Source organism: Mytilus galloprovincialis, chromosome 10 (assembly GCF_965363235.1).
Source record: "Mytilus galloprovincialis chromosome 10, xbMytGall1.hap1.1, whole genome shotgun sequence".
Classification (NCBI taxonomy): Eukaryota; Metazoa; Mollusca; class Bivalvia; order Mytilida; family Mytilidae; genus Mytilus; species Mytilus galloprovincialis.
Window position 1 is genome coordinate 23,381,348 of NC_134847.1, and position 23,203 is coordinate 23,404,550.

Below are 23,203 nucleotides of genomic sequence, written 5' to 3' on the forward strand. Positions count from 1 at the left end.
CCTGAAATAGATTTTCCCTCATCAATTTTGTTGTCCCCCATGTTAAGCATGGCTTGGGACATGGAAACACCGGGTGTCTGTCCATCAGGTCTGGTTGGCTCTCTAGTGTGTACAATAGGTGCCAGATATCATAGATTTATATCTACAATATCTTGGACAAGTTCGAAAATCAGTGTCGATCAATTATTTTTAAAATATAAATTATATGAAGAATTGCATTGTCAGCATGTCTACAATTATTGGCTGATTCTTGAGATTTATATTACAGGTTAATATCATAAATGTTCTTGAAGAGTTAAAGATAAGTGCTGATCAATTGTTTTTAAAAGAGTTGTGCCCCTTTTGAAAATATTGATTTAATATATGAAAAATTGAAATGTTATTGCCCTTGTGTGTTCAATTCTTGACAGAACTTTATGAGACTTATATCATAGTTTTATACAATTTATCTGCAATGGATTTGAGACTTTCTAGAATAAGTTCTGTTCAAATCTTTTTATACAACCACAAAAATTATAAAAAATTTTGGTCGTATATTGGTATCCCGTCGTAGTCGTCAGCGTTGTCCGAAGACGGATAGTTTCCAGATAATTACTTAAGTATAAGTAAATAGAAATCAATAAAATATTACCACAATGTTTGTAACTACAAAAGGAAGGTTGGGTCGATTTTTGGGGTTATGGTCCCAATGGTTTAGAAATTAGGGCCCAAAGGGCCCAAAACAAGTATTTATCTAGTTTCAGGACAATAAGTTGTGTATAAGTATTTCAATTGCTCTGATATTGTACCACAATGTGCATACCATAAAGTAGTAGGTGATGATTTATTTTGAGGGTAATGGGGCAAACTGTCTAGGAATTAAGGGCCAAAAAGGGGCCAAAAACTAGCATTTTTGTAGTTTCGGGACAATTGCTTATGTATTACTGTATGGATCTCTCTGATATTGTTTCACAAGGTTCAATATAACGAAGGGAAGGATTTGATTTAGTTTGGGGTTAATATCCCTGAACATTTAGGAATAAGGGGCAAAAAAAAAGGGCCAAACAGAAGAATTTTTGTCGAGCCTGCAACTTTTGTTGCAGAAAGCTCGACATAGGGATAGTGATCCGGCGGCGGTGGCGGTGTTAGCTTACTTCTTAAAAGCTTTATATTTTAGAAGGTGGAAGACCTGGATGCTTCATACAGTACTACCTGTGACATTATCTTATTCATGGTGGCCGTAAAAATTATGTCCACCATGGTGGCCCTATATGTCCATCATTATACCCCCTGTTGCTTATTTAATACACAAGGTATTAATCAAAGGTATTAATCAAAAACTAGTCAAGGATAAAGGGAAATCTTAACTGCATTGAAGTGTTAAAATTATATAACTTACAGGTCATGTGTCTCAGGTAAAATATACATGTATGTCTTTTGTGAAATTTAATTACTGTAATTAGGCCACACCAATTTGATTCCTTGTTCGACGGACCCGCCCGCACCTATTTTTTTCAAAACAGAATTTTTTTATTTTTTTTATATTCCCGCTTCCCGCATCCGGAAATGTAATCATGTCTATTTCCCGCACCGTTTTTTTTTGTAAATATTATAAAAAGATATCAACATTGGTTTCTTTCCCCCTTACTTATATTCCCTATCAAAAAATGTTCGTTGTTAGAATAAAGTACAAAGAACTTCTGAAGGATTTGCCTTCAACTGCAATTATATTGTATGCTGGCAAAACAAAACTATCTATAGCCACTGCATGTTTATGCACCTGTCCTGATTGATTCAGGGGCCTGTCGTTCAGCAGTTATCGTTTGTTGATGTTGTTCATTGGTATTTTCCCGTTTGAATATATAAATTAGATCATTGGTTTTCCTGTTCGAATTGTGTACGCTAATAATTTTGGGATCCTTTATAGCTTGCTGTTTGGTCTGTATCAAAGCCCTGTGTAAAAGGCCGTACTTTGACCTGTGTTTGTTATTGTCCCTCAGACAAGGGGTCATTTTACTGATGTAGAAAAGAAAATAGAAATACCAAGGATTTGTATAGTTCTTCTATACAAAACCTTTGAAAACTTAGAATTTTGTACTCAAAAAGAGGAGAGTTGCATCATATTTTAAACTTTTTCTAAAAGAGGGGTCCACTTATTTTCAATAATATTAAACTGTTAATTTAACATGGTTAAAGTCCAGGAATATTACAAAATTCTTGGACATGTTTTGACCATTTAATACTAGATAGATATATAGTTCTTTGAGAAAATATGAGCCCTTTTGTACAAACAAATATATTATAACTTATATTGATCCCTCATAAAACATGTAAAAGGGATATTTATAACATTAAGGGGTTGCCCCCAAACTGATTATGACTTGGATGGAGAATTGTCTCATTGTCAGTCACATACATAGACCAGATTTAATTATTTCTTGGTGAACAGGGAAAAATACTTCAGAAATTAAAGAAATGTCAAAGTACAAGTTATAAATCAAGTTTTATTATTGTCAAAAACTACTATTTTATGTTTACAAAAAAAAAATATAATCGCTCGCCTTTACTTTTCAAGCTTCGCCTCAAAAATTTTCAAATTAAATATTTTTTTATTAAAATTTTCAAATCGCTCGCTCGCCCCAAATTTTGGAGTCCAAAAATCCGTAGAACAAGAAATTAAATTGGTGTGGCCTTATGACAAGAAAAATAAAAAATAAAATGATATAATATAACTAGTTGAATAAATAGCTGATTTTTTAATTTGACTCATGACTATTTGTTTTGACATTAAACCTTTTAATCAATTTAAGTTATTTTTTACATGTACTTTATGGTAAGTGAAGAATAAATGAATATCATCTTCTAATATAATGCAAACTTTCCCAATGCCTGCCTTTTTCTATTGAAAAGTTGTTTCTTAAATTAATTTTCTTAAACAAAAATGATTTATACTTAAATCAAAGTAGATAGACTTATCTGCATTCAATACTGTTTTACAAATGTTAAAGATTGTCTTTAGAACTTATTCTAAATAAAATTTAGGCAATTCCTTATTTCTCTATTAAATAAATATATTCAAAATATTCATTAATTCAACAAAATTTGATAATATTTGTATTGTCATATAAACATATGGTATTTAGTTTGTGACAAAAAACAAACAAACAAAAACAATTATAACACAAAGAATTAACAATTCTATAAGAAATTAAAACATATAATTTTTTTAGGTTTCTGCCCTCAGTTCTAATAATGACTATTTTATAAGGGAGCCAATATTTTCAACATATTCATGTAATAAAGGTATAGCATTTCTTTCACTTTTTGTTCTTGGGTAAGAGACAATGTCAGTATTATGAGAAGGTCAACAATTTTCAAATAGTTTATCTCAAGTTGTTTTGTTAATTTTACAATTAAGGAAGGAGTGGTCTTCATTGTCCAGCAAGTGGCAGTCAGTTTACATATTCTATCTTTTCTAGGAATTTTATATTGTCCACTATTTTCTATTTCTAAATTATGACCACTAACTCTAGGTGACACATTTGAGTATACAGTTTTTACCAAAGTTTTAATTCTTAAATCAATTTTCAAAAATGTTCTTATATATTTCTTTTTATTGATTTTTCATCAATTGTTTTAAAGTCTTAATTCATTCAAGTCCCTGAAATTGTTAACTTTATCTAAAAGGCCTGGGTTTAGGGAAATATTTGCAAATGTATACCAAGAACATGTATCATACCAGTCCAGCACTTCCAACAATATAAATGTACACAGAAAAGAATGATTTAATTAATAGACCATAAAAGTGTAACCATCTATATCAGTGTATTTTGTCAAATTTTGGCTTTTAACTGACAGATATTAGCCAAACTGAAGATGTCATATTTAATAAGTTCACATTTGTTTCATAAAGGCAAAGCAAGACAGTTTTTTTCTTTAAATATTTTTTTGGAAAATAAGTCTCTTCAACATGTCCATTATGTTACCTCCTGATTTCAGATTAAGAAAAAAAAGATAGACAAAAATAGTTTTTTCCTATTAAAACCGTATAATGATATTTGCAGTTTTCCTGAATAATAATAGATGTTATAACAATTTATTATAAGAAGATTGATATTGTCTGATCATTTTATTTTGTTAAGAAACAGGCTTGCTAAAAATTACTTCCTTCATGGTTTCTTCAAAAATATCATTCTCTTGATTATTAGATATTATTAATGACAATTCATTAAATAATGCAAATAAACAATTAAATACAATGAACATAATGTACATTATTTTTTTTTTTACTGTTAAAAAAAAAAATCATTAAAGTCTGTTGTCTTTCATGTCTTTCAAATGCTAGTCAATAACTTTATCTTTGTCAGTTTTGTCTTTTTGCTTCTCAAGATTCTTACTAAGAAGACATTAAAAGAATAAGAAACAAAATCCTTGAACATTTTCATGGTTCAGTGACCACTTGAAAAAAAAGTTCAGATTGTTTGTAATGTTGAATTCTCTCTTATTATAAGTAATAGGATAACTATATTTGATATGTGCGTACCTTGAAAGGTCCTCATGTCTGGCAGACAGTTTTCACTTGACCTCGACCTCATTTCATGGATCAGTGAACAAGGATAAGTTTTGGTGGTCAAGTCCATATCTCAGATACTACAAGCAATAGGGCTAGTATATTCGGTGTATGGAAAGACTGTAAAGTGTACATGTCCAACTGGCAGGTGTCATCTGACCTTGACCTCATTTTCATGGTTCAGTGGTTATAGTTAAATTTTTGTGTTTTGGTCTGTTTTTCTCATACTATATGCAATAGGTCTACTATATTTGTTGTATGGAATGATTGTAAGGTGTACCTATCTAGTGGGCAGATGTCATGTGACCTTGACCTTATTTTCATGGTTCAGTGGTCAAAGTTAAGTTTTTGAGTTTTGGTCTTTTTATCTAATACTATATGCCATAGGTCATCTATATTTGGTGTATGGAAATATTTTATGATCTTTATGTCAGTCGCGCAGGTTTTATTTGACCGTGACCTCATTTTTAGCTCACCTGGCCCGAAGGGCCAAGTGAGCTTTTCCCATCACTTGGCGTCCGGCGTCCGTCGTCTGTCGTCCGTCGTCGTCCGTCGTCGTTAACTTTTACAAAAATCTTCTCCTCTGAAACTACTGGGCCAAATTACACCAAACTTGGTTACAATCATCATTGGGGTATCTTGTTTAAAAAATGTGTGGCATGACCCGGCCAACCAACCAAGATGGCCGCCATGGCTAAAAATAGAACATAGGGGTAAAATGCAGTTTTTGGCTTATAACTCAAAAACCAAAGCATTTAGAGCAAATCTGACATGGTGTAAAATTGTTTATCAGGTCAAGATCTATCTGCCCTCAAATTTTCAAATGAATGCGACAACCCGTTATTGGGTTGCTGCCCCTGAACTGGTAATTTTTGGGAATTTTTGCTGTTTTTGGCTATTATCTTGAATATTATTATAGATAGAGATAAACTGTAAACAGCAATAATGTTCAGCAAAATAAGATTTACAAATAAGTCAACATGACCAAAATGGTCAGTTGACCCCTTTAGGAGTTATTGACCTTTATAGTCAATTTTTAACCATTTTTCGTAAATCTTAGTAATCTTTTACAAAAATCTTCTCCTCTGAAACTACTGGGCCAAATTAATCCAAACTTCGCCATAATCATTTTTGGGATATCTAGTTTAAAAAATGTGTGGCGTGACCCGGCAAACCAACCAAGATGACCGCCATGGCTAAAAATAGAACATAGGGGTAAAATGCAGTTTTTGGCTTATAACTCAAAAACCAAAGCATTTAGAGCAAATCTAACAGCGGTAAAAGTGTTTATCAGGTCAAGATCTATCTGTCCTGAAATTTTCAGATGAATCGGACAACCTGTTGTTGGGTTGCTGCCCCTGAATTGGTAATTTTAAGGAAATTTTGCTGTTTTTGGTTATTATCTTGAATATTATTATAGATAGAGATAAACTGTAAACAGCAATAATGTTCAGCAAAGTAAGATTTACAAATAAGTCAGCATGACCAAAATGGTCAGTTGACCCCTGAAGGAGTTATTGCCCTTTATAGTTAATTTTTAACCATTTTTTCGTAAATCTTAGTAATCTTTTACAAAAATCTTCTTCTCTGAAACTACTGGGCCAAATTAAACTAAACTTGGCCACAATCATCATAGGGGTAACTTGTTTAAAAAATGTGTGGCGTGACCCGGCCAACCAACCAAGATGGCCGCCATGGCTAAAAATAGAACATAGGGGTAAAATGCAGTTTTTGGCTTATAACTCAAAAATCAAAGCATTTAGAGCAAATCTGACAATGTGTAAAAGTGTTTATCAGGTCAAGATCTATCTGCCCTCAAATTTTCAGATGAATCCGACAACCCGTTGTTGGGTTGCTGCCCCTAAATTGGTAATTTTAAGGAAATTTTACTGTTTTTGGTTATTATCTTGAATATTATTATAGATAGAGATAAACTGTAAACAGCAATAATGTTCAGCAAAGTAAGATTTACAAATAAGTGAACTTGACCGAAATGGTCAGTTGACCCCTTTAGGAGTTATTGCCCTTTATAGTCAATTTTTAACCATTTTTCGTAAATCTTAGTAATCTTTTACAAAAATCTTCTTCTCTGAAACTACTGGGCCAAATTAATCCAAACTTGGCCACAATCATCTTTGGGGTATCTAGTTTAAAAAATGTGTCCGGTGACCTGGCCATCCAACCAAGATGGCTGCCATAGCTAAAAATAAAACATAGGGGTAAAATGCAGTTTTTGGCTTATAACTCAAAAACCAAAGCATTTAGAGCAATCTGACATTGGGTTGAATTGTTTATCAGGTCAAAATCTATCTGCCCTGAAATTTCGGATGAATCGGACAACCCGTTGTTGGGTTGCTGCCCCTAAATTGGTAATTTTAAGGAAATTTTACTGTTTTGGGTTATTATCTTGAATATTATTATAGATAGAGATAAACTTTAAACAGCAATAATGTACAGCAAAGTAAGATTTACAAATAAGTCAACATGACTGAAATGGTCAATTGACCCCCTAAGGAGTTATTGTCCTTTATAGTCAATTTTTAACAATTTTCATAAAATTTGTAAATTTTTACAAACATTTTTTACTACTGGGCCAAGTTCATTATAGATAGAGATAATTGTAAGCAGCAAGAATGTTCAGTAAAGTAAGATGTACAAACACATCATCACCAAAACACAATTTTGTCATGAATCCATCTTCTTGCTTTGTTTAATATTCACATAGACCAAGGTGAGCGACACAGGCTCTTTAGAGCCTCTAGTTCACGGTTCATTGCACAGTGTTAAGTTTTTGTGTTTTGGTCTATTTTTCTTAAACTATAAGTAATAGGTCAACTATATATGTATAGAAGCATTGTTAGCTGTACATGTCTGCCTGGCATGGTTCATCTGACCTTGACCTCATTTTCAAGGTTTATTGGTCTTCGTTTAGTTATCTTGGTTAATGTTAAGTTTATACTTAGGACTATCAACATAATATCAATGATTAGTATAGAAGACGAGACATTTTAGCGTGTGCACTCTTGTTCTAGTTTACAGGCAATAACTTGGGTTTAAGTGTATGGATCTCTCTGAAATTATACTACAAGGTTTCTTACTACAAAGGAAAGGCTGGAATTGGGGTTCTTGCTCCAGGTGGGGAGGGGGGTTCCTATAAGTGATGGTCAAAAAAGGGGCCCAAATAAGCATTTTTGTAGTTTTCAGTTTTTTACTTGTGTTTCAGTGTATAAATCTTCCTGAAATTATATCACAAGTTTCCATACTACAAAGGGGGGGTTATTGGGGGTTATGACCCAAATCATTTAGCAATTAGGAGCAAAAAAAAGGGGGGGGAGGAAACAAGGGTTTTTCTGGTTAAAGGACAATTTAGACAATTTAAAAGCAGTGTAAGGGAGGTAATGCAATTAAAATTTAAAGAATACTGTTATATATGTTTTATTACTTGATTACCTCCCTTACACTGCTTGTTTTCAAAAGTTTCAAGAAGAAATCTTCAATTGCACAGTATTGTGCAATAGATTTGTTGGATCTTTGACCACATTTATTTTGTGACAAAAACCTATATTACGTCAAAATTTGATCACAATCCAAATTCAGACAGTATCAAGCTTGAATATTGTGACAAAATTTGCCCCTATTGTTCAGGGTTCGACCACTGCGGTTGTATAAAGCTGTGCCCTGCGGAGCACCTGGTTAGTATTGCATTTCATTAATGTATTTCAGTGAATTATTTTTGTTTTCAGATGCCAGGAATCAACTTACCGATCTCTCAAATGTCCTACTATCTGTTGACATTACTGGTTTGTGGAATCTTACATGAAGTAGGCCATGCTATTGCTGCTGTCAGGTAAGAAAGGGAGATCACTCATCATTAAATGTCCTACTATCTGTTGACATTACTGGTTTGTGGAATCTTACATAAAGTAGGCCATGCTATTGCTGCTGTCAGGTAAGGAAGGGAGATCACTCATCATTAAATGTCCTACTATCTGTTGACATTACTGGTTTGTGGAATCGTACATGAAGTAGGCCATGCTATTGCTGCTGTCAGGTAAGGAAGGGAGATCACTCATCATTAAATTTCCTACTATCTGTTGACATTACTGGTTTGTGGAATCTTACATGAAGTAGGCCATGCTATTGCTGCTGTCAGGTAAGGAAGGGAGATCACTCATAAATGTCCTACTCAGGGATGGGGTAATTGAAAATGTAATGGTAATTAAGTGTAATGCATTACAATTTTCCATGTAGTTGAATGTAATGTGTAATTGAGCATTTTTTTAATTACAAGTAATGGTAATTTAATTAATTACATTGAAAAAAGCATGTAATGCTCAATTACTTTTGAATTACATTTCAATTACATGTACTTTTATGGTATTAAAGATGAGGATTTGTGTTTGATAATATAAATTGTAAAATTATTTAAGTTTTTATATTATTTATTTGACCTAGTTTTTTTTTAATAGTCTTATAATTTAAAAAAATGTGAGGATCATATTAGTGTTGTTCAGTTTTTAAGAAAACTCTAAATAGATTGATAAGTATTTAATCACCTTGTTAAACAAAAACAAAAAATGTGTCACTGTGAAAAATCTTTCTTAGACAGTTCTTTTAGAAATAAAAATCACTGCACACAATCATTTTGTCAAATAAGTATACACAAAAGGATTATAGAAATAAAAATTAACAGCTGTAAAAACAAACAGCAATTAATCAGATTGAAATGTCCACTATTACATATATTTTATCTAATTAGCAAAATATTGCTAATATTTAGACGTTATATACATTGTTTGTACTAAAAATTATTTTGAATATTGTTACAAGCACACTTTTTAATATTTTTAAAGTAAAAAAAATTTTTTTCAATTTATTTATATTTTTTTAATTCATAATATGTTTAATTTAAATAACTTCATTTCTGAGATGTCAAAATACCCCTTGATGTATTGGCAAGTTAATAGGAACCAATTCCCTGATCATGGAACTTCCATGTTCAGACTCTGATCAAGCAATATATGCCACATTAGCTCCTGTCAATAGACTATATAGAATTGCTGTCAAAGTGTTCAAACCAGAGAGATGCAGACTAAATGACAAATCATTAAAATAACTAATGATTATCAAATGCAACGCTTAAACTATGCTAACATGAATATTTTACACATGCATTATATATACATGTATAATATAGTTAAAATAATATCATGATGAAATGTAATGTGTAATTTAATTAATTACTTTAGTAAAGTAATTGTAATTTAATTAATTACATTTTAAAAACTGTGTAATGTGTAATTAGTGTAATTGATCATTTTTACAATGTAATGTGTAATTTAATTAATTACATTCCAATGTAATTGACCCCAAGTCTGGTCCTACTACATGTATCATGAAGTAGGCCATGCTATTGCTGCTGTCAGGTAAGAAAGGGAGATCACTCATCAAAAGTCATCATTAATACAGCAGTGAAAATCTACATCAAGGATATGCAAACCTTTGAAGTGTTTAGATTTCAACAAAATTACAAATTATTTCTGGTGTTAAATCTTTAAAAAAAGATATGGCTAAAAATTATTTACAAAACCATTAGAATTTTGAGAAGAACATTACTGTTACATAAAATAAGATTTCTACAGGATTCTATTGGATTTGAATGAAATTTTAAAAAGTAAAAACACAAAAATACTGAACTCCGAGGAAAATTCAAAAAGGAAAATCAAAAATCAAAAGGCAAAATCAAAAGTCCAAACACATCAAACGAATGGATAACAACTGTCATATTCCTGACTTGGTTAAACTTATTTTTGCTATTTCATACTGATCATGATTAAACTATTCAGTGTATCTTGGCAACCAATCAATCATTTGCATTATCAGTATTTATAATTTCTGTAAGTGACATAAAAATGTGCAAGCAGAGTCTTTGCTGACATGTAAGATTAACAGGTTTGAAGTGAATACTAACTATTTTATTTAGATATCTTCAATGTTTGGAACCAAGGGAGGTGGGTTATACAGGTTCACCTCTGCTTCACCATTCCTTTGTCCGTCTACCTGTTAACATATTTCTTTTCTATTCTTCTCAAGATCTGCTGTTTTATAAAAACTCATGTATTTTTAAAATGTTATGTTATGTTATATATGAAATTTAGATCACGTTTTCAACAATTACAATTCAAAGCTTCTCTATGAATTAAACATTCTTCTGGTTATTCATTATTATGTGATATGTTTCTCTTCCTTTTATGTTTGACTACGGCTTTTGTAAAAAAAAATAGAACTTCTTGATATATGTGGAGCTCACAGTCCATCTCGTTTTCTACATTAAAAAACAAAATAGAGGAAACAAAAACAGTATTTCTAAATGAACCATCCAGCTTTCTAATGATGATCATGTTTACTATGGTATCATAAATTATATTTTATATCCTTTTTTTCAGGGAACAAGTAAGAGTAAATGGTTTTGGTTTGTTTATATTTATTTTATACCCAGGAGCGTATGTGGATTTATCAACAGAGCACTTACAAGCAGTCTCCCCACTACGTCAGTTGAGAATTTACTGTGCTGGAGTGTGGCATAATTTTGTAATTGTTGTATTAGCATTATGTGTGCTGTTGATACTACCTTTACTACTGGCTCCATTCTACGGTACTGGAGAGTCTGTCGTTATAACTCAGGTCACAGAGGTATACGGTAGTATTCTTATTATAGTATTTTTATTATAGTATTTTTATACGACCGCAAAAATTGAAAATTTTTTGGTCGTATATTGGTATGAGGTTGGCGTCGTCGTCGTCGTCGTCCGAATACTTTTAGTTTTCGCACTCTAACTTTAGTAAAAGTGAATAGAAATCTATGAAATTTTAACACAAGGTTTATGACCACAAAAGGAAGGTTGGGATTGATTTTGGAAGTTTTGGTCCCAACATTTTAGGGATTAGGGGTCAAAAAGGGCCTAAATAAACATTTTCTTGGTTTTCGCACTATAACTTTAGTATAAGTAAAAAGAAATCTATGAAATTTTGACACAAGGTTTATGACCACAAAAGGAAGGTTGGGATTGATTTTGGGAGTTTTCGTTCAAACAGTATAGAAATTAGGGGCCAAAAAAGGTCCCAAATAAGCATTATTCTTGGTTTTCGCACTATAACTTTAGTATAAGTAAATAGAAATCAATGAAATTTAAACACAAGGTTTATGACCACAAAAGGAAGGTTGGGATTGATTTTGGGAGTTAATGTCTGAACAGTTTAGGAATTAGGGGCCAAAAAGGGGCCCAAGTTAGCATTATTCTTGGTTTTCGCACCATAACTTTAGTATAAGTAAATAGAAATCTATGAAATTTAAACACAAGGTTTATGACCACTAACGGAAGATTGGGTTTGATTTTGGGAGTTTTGGTCCCAACAGTTTAGGAATAAGGAGCCCAAAGGGTCCAAAATTGAACTTCGTTTGATTTCATCAAAAATTGAATAATTGGGGTTCTTTGATATGCCGAATCTAACTGTGTATGTAGATTCTTATTTTTTGGTCCCATTTTCAAATTGGTCTACATTAAGGTCCAAAGGGTCAAAAATTAAACTTAGTTTGATTTTAACAAAAATTGAATTCTTGGGGTTCTTTGATATGCCGAATCTAAAAATGTACTTCGATTTTTTATTATTGGCCTAGTTTTCAAGTTGGTCCAAATCAGGGTCCAAAATTAAACTTTGTTTGATTTCATCAAAAATTGAATAATTGGGGTTCTTTGATATGCCAAATCTAACTGTGTATGTAGATTCTTAATTTTTAGTCCCGTTTTCAAATTGGTCTACATTAAAGTCCTAAGGGTCCAAAATTAAACTAAGTTTGATTTTAACAAAAATTGAATTCTTGGGCTTTTTTGATATGCTGAATCTAAACATGTACTTCGATTTTTGATTATGGGCCCAGTTTTCAAGTTGGTTCAAATCAGGATCCAAAATTATTATATTAAGTATTGTGCAATAGCAAGAAATTTTCAATTGTACAGTATTCAGCAATAGCAAGAAATCTTCAATTTCACAGTATTGTGCAATAGCAAGAAATTTTCAATTGCACAGTATTGCGCAATAGCAAGAAATCTTCAATTGCACAGTATTGTGCAATAGCAAATATTTTCAATTGCACAGTATTGCGCAATAGCAAGAAATATCGAATTGCACAATATTGTGCAATAGCAAGAGTTTTCAATAGATTGGAGTTATCTTTCTTTGTCCAGAATAGTAGTTGAATCAACTTAAATCATTGTTTTATACAATATACAATGTATATTCACTTTTACTACCAACTGTGTCCGAAACCTATGCTGTGTCAACTATTTAATCACAATCCAAATTTAGAGCTGAATCCAGCTTGAATGTTGTGTCCATACTTGCCCGAACCGTTCAGGGTTCAACCTCTGCGGTCGTATAAAGCTGCGCCCTGCGGAGCATCTGGTTATTATAGTATTGCACAAGTTAAGTATGGTTACTGACCCTAACTGTACTGCTGTCGCCATATATTATAAATCATGACACAGATGTATAGTATTGTCAGGATAGATTACTATCAAGTTGTGGTACACATGTACATTATGCTGTGAACTTTTTAAATCATATATCAAAAAAAAGTATTAACAAACTACAAGAAAAATTTAAAAAGGAGAAGTCCATCATAAATAAAAACAACACTTTATATATTTTATGCTTTCTTAAACATGACAAATTCAAACCTTCAATTATATCAATCAAGAGAACAAATAGACAACCACTTGGATATTCCTGACTTGTAATAGGAATTTGCTGAAGGAAATAAGTTACAGTGGGTCTAATATAGCTAGTTAAACTACCCGCTTTTGTAACAATTGTTTATACATGTTTTAGTTCCATTATATTAACAAATTGGATGATCAACCCAAACAGACATGAGGGAGTTTGCACTGATTTTATTGTTCAATGAACATAGAAATATAGATTAAAGTTTTGGTCAAGGTAGTTAACCATCACGTTGTGTCACATTAACTTGAATCTTGTTCATTATGTTCTAAATACAGCTTATTAAAGGTTTTTACACCAATCTCACTGAACAAGCGGGCATAAGTGTCCTATGGACTGATATTTTTATTATATTAAGTATTGGTGTTGTGTCACATGTTTGGAAAAGAGAGGCAACAAGTTTTGATAATTCTCTAATTATTTTAAGTTTTTTTTTATTGTAGAACTCAGCAGTATCTGGACCAAGAGGTCTTTCAGTTGGAGAAGCAATAACCAGTTTAAGTGATTGTCGTGTCACTAGTCTTGATGACTGGAGTACATGCATTTCTGTCAGTATGAAAGAACCAACTATGGGACATTGTATGGCTTTGAATTTAATTAAAGATTTGGATGCATCCCCTAAAAGTAAATATATCTACATTTAGGTTGAAATAATCACCTATATTGTTGTTGTGAATATATACTGTGGATTCATTTTTTTTCGTTGGTATCAATTGTCGTGGATTGCTGAAAACGTGGTTTCGCAATTCTCTGTATACAAAGCTGATTTAAAATATGTTATTCCATGAACATTTGAATTTGTGGTTCACCGGTACCCACGAAACCCTCGAAAATAGGTATCCAACGAATAATAATGAATCCACAGTACCTGTTCTAAAAGAAAACAAACTGGAGAAAGAATAATAAACAACCAGTAAGCCTGAATTAGTAAAGTGCAATATGTTCTGTTTCTCATACCAAAAAAACAAATATTTATAAGTTTATTACAAGGTGATTTTCAGCATTTGTTGTTTTTATTAGTATTTATAGCTTTTTTCTTATGGATTGATGATTTAGGAGAATCCTGAATGTCTCTGTATAGAACCAGTTATGCTTGTAATTATATCTGTACTTTGTCACAGATTTATAGATTATCGTTGATCATCTCAATGAGATTGATTTTCTCGCTTGAGCCGGGACGGCGAAAGCGAGAAATGCAATCGAGTTGAGATGACCAATGATAATCTATTTATCGCTATTTTACTTATGAGGACGTTGTCAATTTCATGTCAGTTTCGTTAGCAACGCCACGTGCCTCCTTAGTTTCTAGCAATAATTTTTCATCTCAAGCGAGTAGCATGATATGAAAATTATCACAAAAAAAGATCAAAGGAAAAATGCACAAAATAGCGATAAATATGAATATACCTTTTATCAAGGAAACTTAGAAATCTGTAATAAAATAGCTGATCAGACTTATTTGTGTATAAACTTTTCTGCTAATTTAAATGTTGTTTTTTTCCCTCCAGACTGGACTCGAACAGAAAAATCTATCGACTGTTGTAATAGGAGTAGTAGTACACACCTGTGTTTCAATTATCATACAAAGACTGCTCCCCATGATGTAAGTTAGTCATTTACACACCTGTGTTTCAATTATCATAAAAGACTGCTCCCCATGATGTAAGTTAGTCATTTACACACCTGTGTTTCAATTATCATACAAAGACTGCTCCCCATGATGTAAGTTAGTAATTTACACACCTGTGTTTCAATTATCATACAAAGACTGCTCCCCATGATGTAAGTTGGTCATTTATTTTAAGGCATTTTTATATGCCTATTGTTAAACTAGAAGTTGTAGGGTTATAAAAATCTCATGTTTGGTCAAAAGACATGGAAATGATTGATATGGAAACAAGCCATTAAATCTGTTTTTTAAATGTTATAAAACTTTTTTTTTTAAATAACTTAAATTTTACAATGTCAAGGTGATAAGATATAGATCTGTTGATTTCCTAAAACCAGGGGAAAAGAATAACTTTGGGTTCATTTTTATACATATATTTGCGTCATAACATTACCTTACATACACATACAAAGACCTTACAAAATAGTTTCCAGTTTCACAGATTTTTTTCTCTAAAAGGTATGTGGCAGATTTGGTTGTGCAAAGTGGAATATTGTTTCTTTTACTTAATGATGATACCTTTAAGAGAATAAATTGTTATTTTCAGAAATTTGCTTGTTTGCCAGCAAGAGCTATAACTGAGAGACCCATGTGTAAATTACAAAGTGATTGTTATATACCAAAGGGTGATGTTTGTGTATATCCTGCCTTAGATAATGAAACCAAATTACTTCAAGTTTACCATGGACGTAAACCACCATTGCTGTTTCTGGGTCATCCACTTGACCTGCATTACTCTGGTAAGTCAGGAATGTTTAATTTAAATATTGATAGATTTAAATAAAAAATACTAACTTGTGATTTAAATGTAAACATTCCAGTAGATTGAAAGTTATCTTTCCATTTTCTGTAAACTCTTTAACATTGTAATGAGTCCAGTTCAATTGAGTTACAAAATCAGTACTTTCTTTGTCGTTTAATGGTTTATCAGAGGTTTTCCCTTGAAGTTTGATCCTTATAAATAAGGCTACTGTACCAAGAGAGGACTAGAGTGCTGCTGAATAAAAACTAAAGGTAACAAGTTGAAGATACTGAATTATTGGTAGGGAATCAAAAATTGTGACTTAAATGAAAACAAGGGAGACAAATCAAAAGAATCAAGTTCAGGGCTACAATAAAACAAACAGAAAGATGTATTACCTTAAGCATGTTAAGGGCAATGCTCTGAACAAATTAAAATGCTGGTAGTGATATTAAGGGAACTAGAAGGGAAAGAATATGCATCACACCTTAAATTATTGGTCAAAATCTCTAAAGGGACTAAATATTGAAAAAGTAATTTTTTTTTTTAAAATACGATCAAGATATAAAGTTCTATTTAAAAGTGGTGAAACTCTTAAATATAGGCAATTCTAATGAAATTTAAATAGAAAAAGCATATTCTTTTTTACATATTGATGAATACTCTTTTAGTTCTAATTATAATTGTACTATTTTTTTTCTTTAACAGTTGTACTGAGTAATTATGTACCAAAAAGTTTTGCTATTCCATTGAATCTACCATATGTTGTAGAAACTTTCAGCAAGTATCCTTTCTACTGATTACAATTTTGTTTTCACGGTCAGGATAAGTATACCGATTTTGAATGTTTGCAATATTTGTTTTATACATAGATCATCATAAATCAGAACTGTACACTACAAATGTTATTGAGATAATGATGAAAATGATAGTTTTTGAGTAAGCAGTGATTATTATACAATAAGATGTGGTAACATTTTATTCAATGAAACCATTATCCCCAGAGTCAAAATGATATGGATATGATTACTTATAGGTTTCCCTCTAGCCTTCAACAATGATCAAAACCAATATGGTATAGTCAACTATAAAAGGCAGATACAACAACATTTGGAAATGATTTTAACAACAGAAACAACATCCAGATTTATGACATAACAATAAATGAAAAATAAATATGAGTGTTATACATGTTATATATGTTAAATATATAAATTCATAACATATTTTTTACAAAAAAATATGCATATACAATAGCCACAGATTTGCCTCAGCTATATTTCTAAACTGGGATCAGTAACCAGTTAATGATGACATCATGAGCATTCCCAACAACAACAGAGGAGGAAGAGGCTTGTTTTTATTAAAATGACAGCCGAATGTGTTAAAAAAGTAACTTGTTTATCTCCCTTTAACTGTGTTTACTAAAATGAATTTTATTTTTGCCAATGAGAAAACTATCCACCAGAGAGAACAGGACAAGGATGTTAACAACTATAGCCCACTGTTTACATCTGTTTTTTAATGTTAATTGATGTAGGAAACATTTCATCCTATTTTTTTCAGCATCTTAAAATCATCTAGATACCCAATTCTCTATGAAAAATATTTGCTTAACAAATTGCTGTTGCATTTTCCCCAAGAACTACACACCATTGCACCTTTATATTTAGTGCCTAATTTGATATTATTACCCAAGTTAAACTGTATCCTTACTTAATTCCTGGTTAATGTTTCTACATTGATTTGTATATGTATTTCCTTTCTCTCAAAAGTCAGAGTAATGATAGAAATTAGTAAGCAGAAGCTCACACTATATGACCTATAATGAATTGTTGTAAGAAATGGTATTTAGAATAAACAGTGTGTCCTGTATGATCCTTAACTCAGTACCAGATATTTAATATCTCTCTCAGGAGCATTAATAATACTGAATGTTGTACCCTGTTATGCTTTAGATGGACAGTGGATATGTCATGGGTTTATAGAGATAGCTCTAAGGTCTACTATATCAGACAGAGAAACAAGAGGACTTATTTATACTGTGATAATCCTATATGGAACATGTTTGTTATTTATAAATGTAGTCATAGCAATGTGGGCGTTGTTTTCATAGCATTAATTGTCTATTTCATCCAAGAAACTTGATGCGTTATAAATTATTGTATCCACACTATAGAAGTGTGCTATATTAAATTCACCTTGTCAATCTGTCTGTTCGTCAGTCCGTCCAACAAATCTTTTCATCACACATTTCTCTTGCAATACCGAAGAGAAAGTCTATATACTTGGTCAGAAGCTTGGTACTGCTGAACAGAACAACTTCTTATTTAGTCAATGTCTTATAATTATTGATTTTTAATGAGCATTTTTAGCTCACCTGGCCCGAAGGGCCAAGTGAGCTTTTCTCATCACTTTGTGTCCGGCGTCCGGCGTCGTCCCTCGTCCGTCGTCGTTAACTTTTACAAAAATCTTCTCCTCTGAAACTACTGGGCCAAATTAAACCAAACTTAGCCACAATCATCATTGGGGTATCTAGTTTAAAAATGTGTGGCGTGACCCGGCCAACCAACCAAGATGGCCGCCATGGCTAAAAATAGAACATAGGGGTAAAATGCAGTTTTTGGCTTATAACTCAAAAACCAAAGCATTTAGAGCAAATCTGACATGGGGTAAAATTGTTTATCAGGTCGAGATCTATCTGCCCTGCAATTTTCATATGAATCGGACGACCTGTTGTTGTGTTGCTGCCCCTGAATTGGTAATTTTAAGGAAATTTTGCTGTTTTTGGTTATTATCTTGAATATTATTATAGATAGAGATAAACTGTAAACAGCAATAATGTTCAGCAAAGTAAGATTTACAAATAAGTCAACATGACCAAAATGGTCAGTTGACCCCTTTAGGAGTTATTGCCCTTTATAGTCAATTTATAACCATTTTTCGTAAATCTTAGTAATCTTTCACAAAAATCTTCTCCTCTGAAACTACTAAGCCAAATTAAACCAAACTTGGCCACAATCACAATTGGGGTATCTAGTTTGAAAAATGTGAGGCGTGACCCGGCCAACTAACCAAGATGGCCGCCACAGCTAAAAATAGAACATAGGGGTAAAATTCAGTTTTTGGCTTATAACTCAAACACCAAAGCATTTAGAGCAAATCTGACATGAAGTAAAATTGATTATCAGGTCAAGATCTATCTGCCCTGAAATTTACAGATGAATCGGACAACCTGTTGTTGGGTTGCTGCCCCTGAATTGGTAATTTTAAGGAAATTTTGCTGTTTCTGGTTATTATCTTGAATATTATTATAGATAGAGATAAACTGTAAGCAGCAATAATGTTCAGCAAAGTAAGATTTACAAATAAGTGAACATGACTGAAATGGTCAGTTGACCCCTTTAGGAGTTATTGCCCTTTATAGTCAATTTTTAACCATTTTTCGTAAATCTTAGTATCTATTACAAAAATCTTCTCCTCTGAAACCACTGGGCCAAATTAAACCAAACTTGGCCAAAATCATCATTGGGGTATCTATTTTAAAAAATGTGTGGCGTGACCCGGCCAACCAACCAAGATGGCTGCCACAGCTAAAAATAGAACATAGTGGTAAAATTCAGTTTTTGGCTTATAACTCAAAAACCAAAGCATTTAGAGCAAATCTGACATGAAGTTAAATTAATTATTGGGTCAAGATCTATCTGCCCTGAAATTTTCAGATGAATCGGACAACCAGTTGTTGGGTTGCTGCCCCTGAATTGGTAATTTTAAGGAAATTTTGCTGTTTCTGATTATTATCTTGAATATTATTATAGATAGAGATAAACTGTAAACAGCAATAATGTTCAGCAAAGTTAGATTTACAAATAAGTGAACATGACTGAAATGGTCAGTTGACCCCTTTAGGAGTTATTGCCCTTTATAGTCAATTTTGAACCATTTTTCGTAAATCTTAGTTATCTTTTACAAAAATCTTCTCCTCTGAAACTACTGGGCCAAGTTCATTATAGATAGAGATAATTGTAAGCAGCAAGAATGTTCAGTAAAGTAAGATTTACAAACACATCACCATCACCAAAACACAATTTTGTCATGAATCCATCTGCGTCCTTTGTTTAATATTCACATAGACCAAGGTGAACGACACAGGCCCTTTAGAGCCTCTAGTTCTGTACGGTATATGAATTAAGAACATATGATACATGAATATATAGGATACAGATACTGTTATTACATGAGGGGGAGGACAGGGGTAAGGAAGACAGGGAGAAAGGGGGTAGGAGAAAGGGGGTGGGAGAAAGGAGAAAGGGGTAGGAGAAAGGAGAGGAAGGCTGGGAGAATGGAGAAAAAATAAAATATCTCTCCTTTTAAAAAATGATCTAATATTTCAAGAAAAAATATCTCAAAAGGAGATGTTTTATTCTAATGGGAGAAAGGAGAACAGGGGTAGGAGAAAGGAGAAGAGGGGTGGGAGAAGGGAGAAGGGTACCCCCTGTCCTCCCCCTCTTACATGGACTGACATTTTTGAGATTTGGCAGTTTTTGTTAAAATGATATTTCCTGTGAAGAAAAATATTTCCATGTAATTTCCCATTTTTTAACAGCTGTGGTCTCACTTTTTTCATGTATAAAAATCTTAGGAATCTGTTTTATTTGAAATTAAAAGCTGAAACTTTTACCAGCTCATCAGAGACTAGAAATTTAACCACTTTGTGGCATCTTTGTCTTTTGTTTGACATTCATCTTGTTTGAAATGGACAATTATCGATACATTTTCAACAAACTACAAACCCTCCAATTGTTTTAAATCACTGAATCAATACTTCCTACTTAAGTTTAGAGTTTAATGAACTGAAATAATGTGTTTAATGTTGTTGACCTGGAAATTACTTTGTTTAAATATAATATATATCTCCCTATATATAGCTAGTGTTAATCCCTTAAATAAAAAAATCCATAGATTATCTCATCTAAAACATACATGTACATGTTTTGCATGTCAAGACTAAGATCAATTTAGAGGGCTTCTGTTAGCCATGACAACATTTTCTTTAATATGCACTTGTATTCACATCCACAGTATTCATCTTAATAATGTGAGGAAGAATTCAATCCTAGCCTAAAACATTAGTCAATAAAGATGTGAAGGTATGGAAGATTTAGGTATGATGAACATTGTGATATAGAATAGAAAAATTACATGGATAGAGAGAGTAAGTTAAAGTGTATAAGTGAGGGGCACACATGTGTGAAATAAGTGTAGATGTGGTTTGTGTGTTCTTCATTTTGTTTAATGTGCAGAATGATATCATTATGACTTTTAAAAATTAAATAGCAAAATGAATTGTTTACATATGTTTAAATGTTTAATATGAAACATCATTATTAAACATCATCAAGCATGCATGTTATTGTATAACTTTTTCATAATATACATTTCAGGGTTATTCTAATTATTTCTCAGACAAAAAGAATTAAAAATTACAGTATAAAATACATAATAAAGGACATTGTATTTAAAACATGATACTTAGTCTTTTATTGATAGGAATAAAAAGTCTGTACAAATAATTTTATAATTATTCTCATTATGCTACAAATATAATATATTTATATCTAAACTTTAGGCACCCAGCCAGAGGAATGTAATATATTGTTAATAACTTTAATGAATTTATACGCTTTTAAACAAAGCTGAGAAGCTGGCTCAAAATTTAGGGGTAAATGGTCCGAGTACACAGTTATTTCGTAGTGCATTTCTTTTAGACAATAAATGAAAATTAAAAAAATCCCACCTGCGCTTTCTCAATAATATTTTTACAGTGTGTTGTACTACTTTGGGGACAAATTATATCAAAATTATAGAAAACTTCATCAGCTCTAACTCAAAATATGGACAATTTTATGTTAAGGGGGTCTTGAAATCTTTTGACAGCTTCCGAAGTGCTAATTTTTTACCTTTTTCAGCTGGACTTTATCACTACTTTACATTAATATTTATGACCCAATTTTTTTTTACAGTGTCATTTCACCCCCCCCCCCCCCCCCCAACTTGCTATATGAGGCATAAAACGTGGAGAAATAAATTTGGAAGGGGTATAACAAAAATTGGCAAGTAACACACTGTCCACACTAAGGACTATATTCGTGGACAACGAAAATCAAAGGACGATAACTGTGTACTCGGACCAAATAATGCACAATCAGTAATTTGCATGAATTTGCTGATATTCATTCATTTCATCTTTGTCAGATCTATCTATCTATCAAATGTCTGTTGTTGTATTAGGCTAACTTCATTAGATTTTTGTTTCGATCCTTCATTGGCTGTTTTTATGTATTCTTTTACTTTTATACTTGTAAATGTTTATGAGATATGTTTATTGTTCATTTTATTTCATCATATATTAATGAAACTGTTGGATATTTTCTTTGCTGGTTCAATGAGGTTTTACCTTTTTGTTTTAAAATGTGTACCGTAGTACAAATTCATTTTGAAACCGGAACTTTGAAAAAGTGTATTAGATAAAATTTCAAAATGTTTGAAATTTGAAAGCATATTGGATACTCTTTTTTTCTAAATTTTATTTTTTCTGTTTTTAAGCAAAGACTATATCAAGTATACTTATAAAGTAAGATATTTTATTGTTAACTCTTACATATAATACATTTGCCTCTTTTTCATTTGTTTCCCTTTTCTAAAAGATTAGTTGTCTATATAACACATGGATCACTATTAATTTTGAATTTCTGTTAAATCTCTCTTCAACTTCTCTAAAGCTACTCTACTGATACTATTTTAAGTCAGATCTTTAACCGGGTGTGCAGTATTTATCATTGATTAAGGTTGTATGCAAATCCTCATTAACCTCTTATGTTATTTATATCATTGGAAGGTTTTACAAAATGGAAAGAACTTTAGGAGTTTGCTTAGCATAAACATTTACTCTTCAATTATTTGCACTGAAATATACAGTTTAATGAAAAACTAGGGGAGATAACTCATGTTCTACGGAAGGATCATGTTTTAAGTTATGGAGGGAAAAAATATTGTGGGTTGCTTTATATAATGCTATATTGAGATTAACATTTGAAGTACAAGATACACTGTCCAATTAGATATTTCAATGAATTGTAAAAAATAAATTAGTTATAAAAAGTAGTTGCAGTATGATAGTATATATTTTGAATGTGTGTTAGAATTAATGAAATTATGGGACCAGAAATTTGGAACAAATAAAAAACATATCGCTATTTTGTTATTTTCTTTATGATCACAAATACATATATCTACTAAATACAATTATCAACTGTTTGACAAAAAAGTTTCAGAATTTTCAGGATTAATTGTCTTTATATTCTCTTTTCCATACTGACATTTTGAATATGGATCTGTGTCACATTGACATTGACATTAGTAATACATTGACATTGACAATAGTAATACAATGAAACCTTGT

The 23,203-nt window shown here is 31.8% G+C and overlaps 1 protein-coding gene across 3 annotated transcripts in view; it reads left to right on the forward strand.

Moving 5' to 3' along the window:
• The window catches only part of LOC143047200 (membrane-bound transcription factor site-2 protease-like), a 28,624-nt gene extending 5,627 nt beyond the window's left edge, over positions 1-22,997 (forward strand). The window contains exons 3-10 of one of the 3 annotated variants that reach the window (XR_012969435.1): positions 8,293-8,396; positions 10,996-11,242; positions 13,774-13,954; positions 14,839-14,933; positions 15,547-15,739; positions 16,450-16,525; positions 17,638-19,033; positions 19,102-22,997. Coding sequence is in view for 2 of the 3 variants with exons in the window: in XM_076220199.1 (XP_076076314.1) it covers positions 8,293-8,396; positions 10,996-11,242; positions 13,774-13,954; positions 14,839-14,933; positions 15,547-15,739; positions 16,450-16,525; positions 17,638-17,857 (1,116 nt within the window). In the remaining variant the exon portion in view is untranslated. Of the gene's footprint in view, positions 1-8,292; positions 8,397-10,995; positions 11,243-13,773; positions 13,955-14,838; positions 14,934-15,546; positions 15,740-16,449; positions 16,526-16,777; positions 17,618-17,637 lie in introns of those variants that run through there. The other 2 variants (XM_076220199.1, XM_076220200.1) reach the window with 2 other exon arrangements.
• The last annotated feature ends 206 nt before the right edge of the window (positions 22,998-23,203 follow it).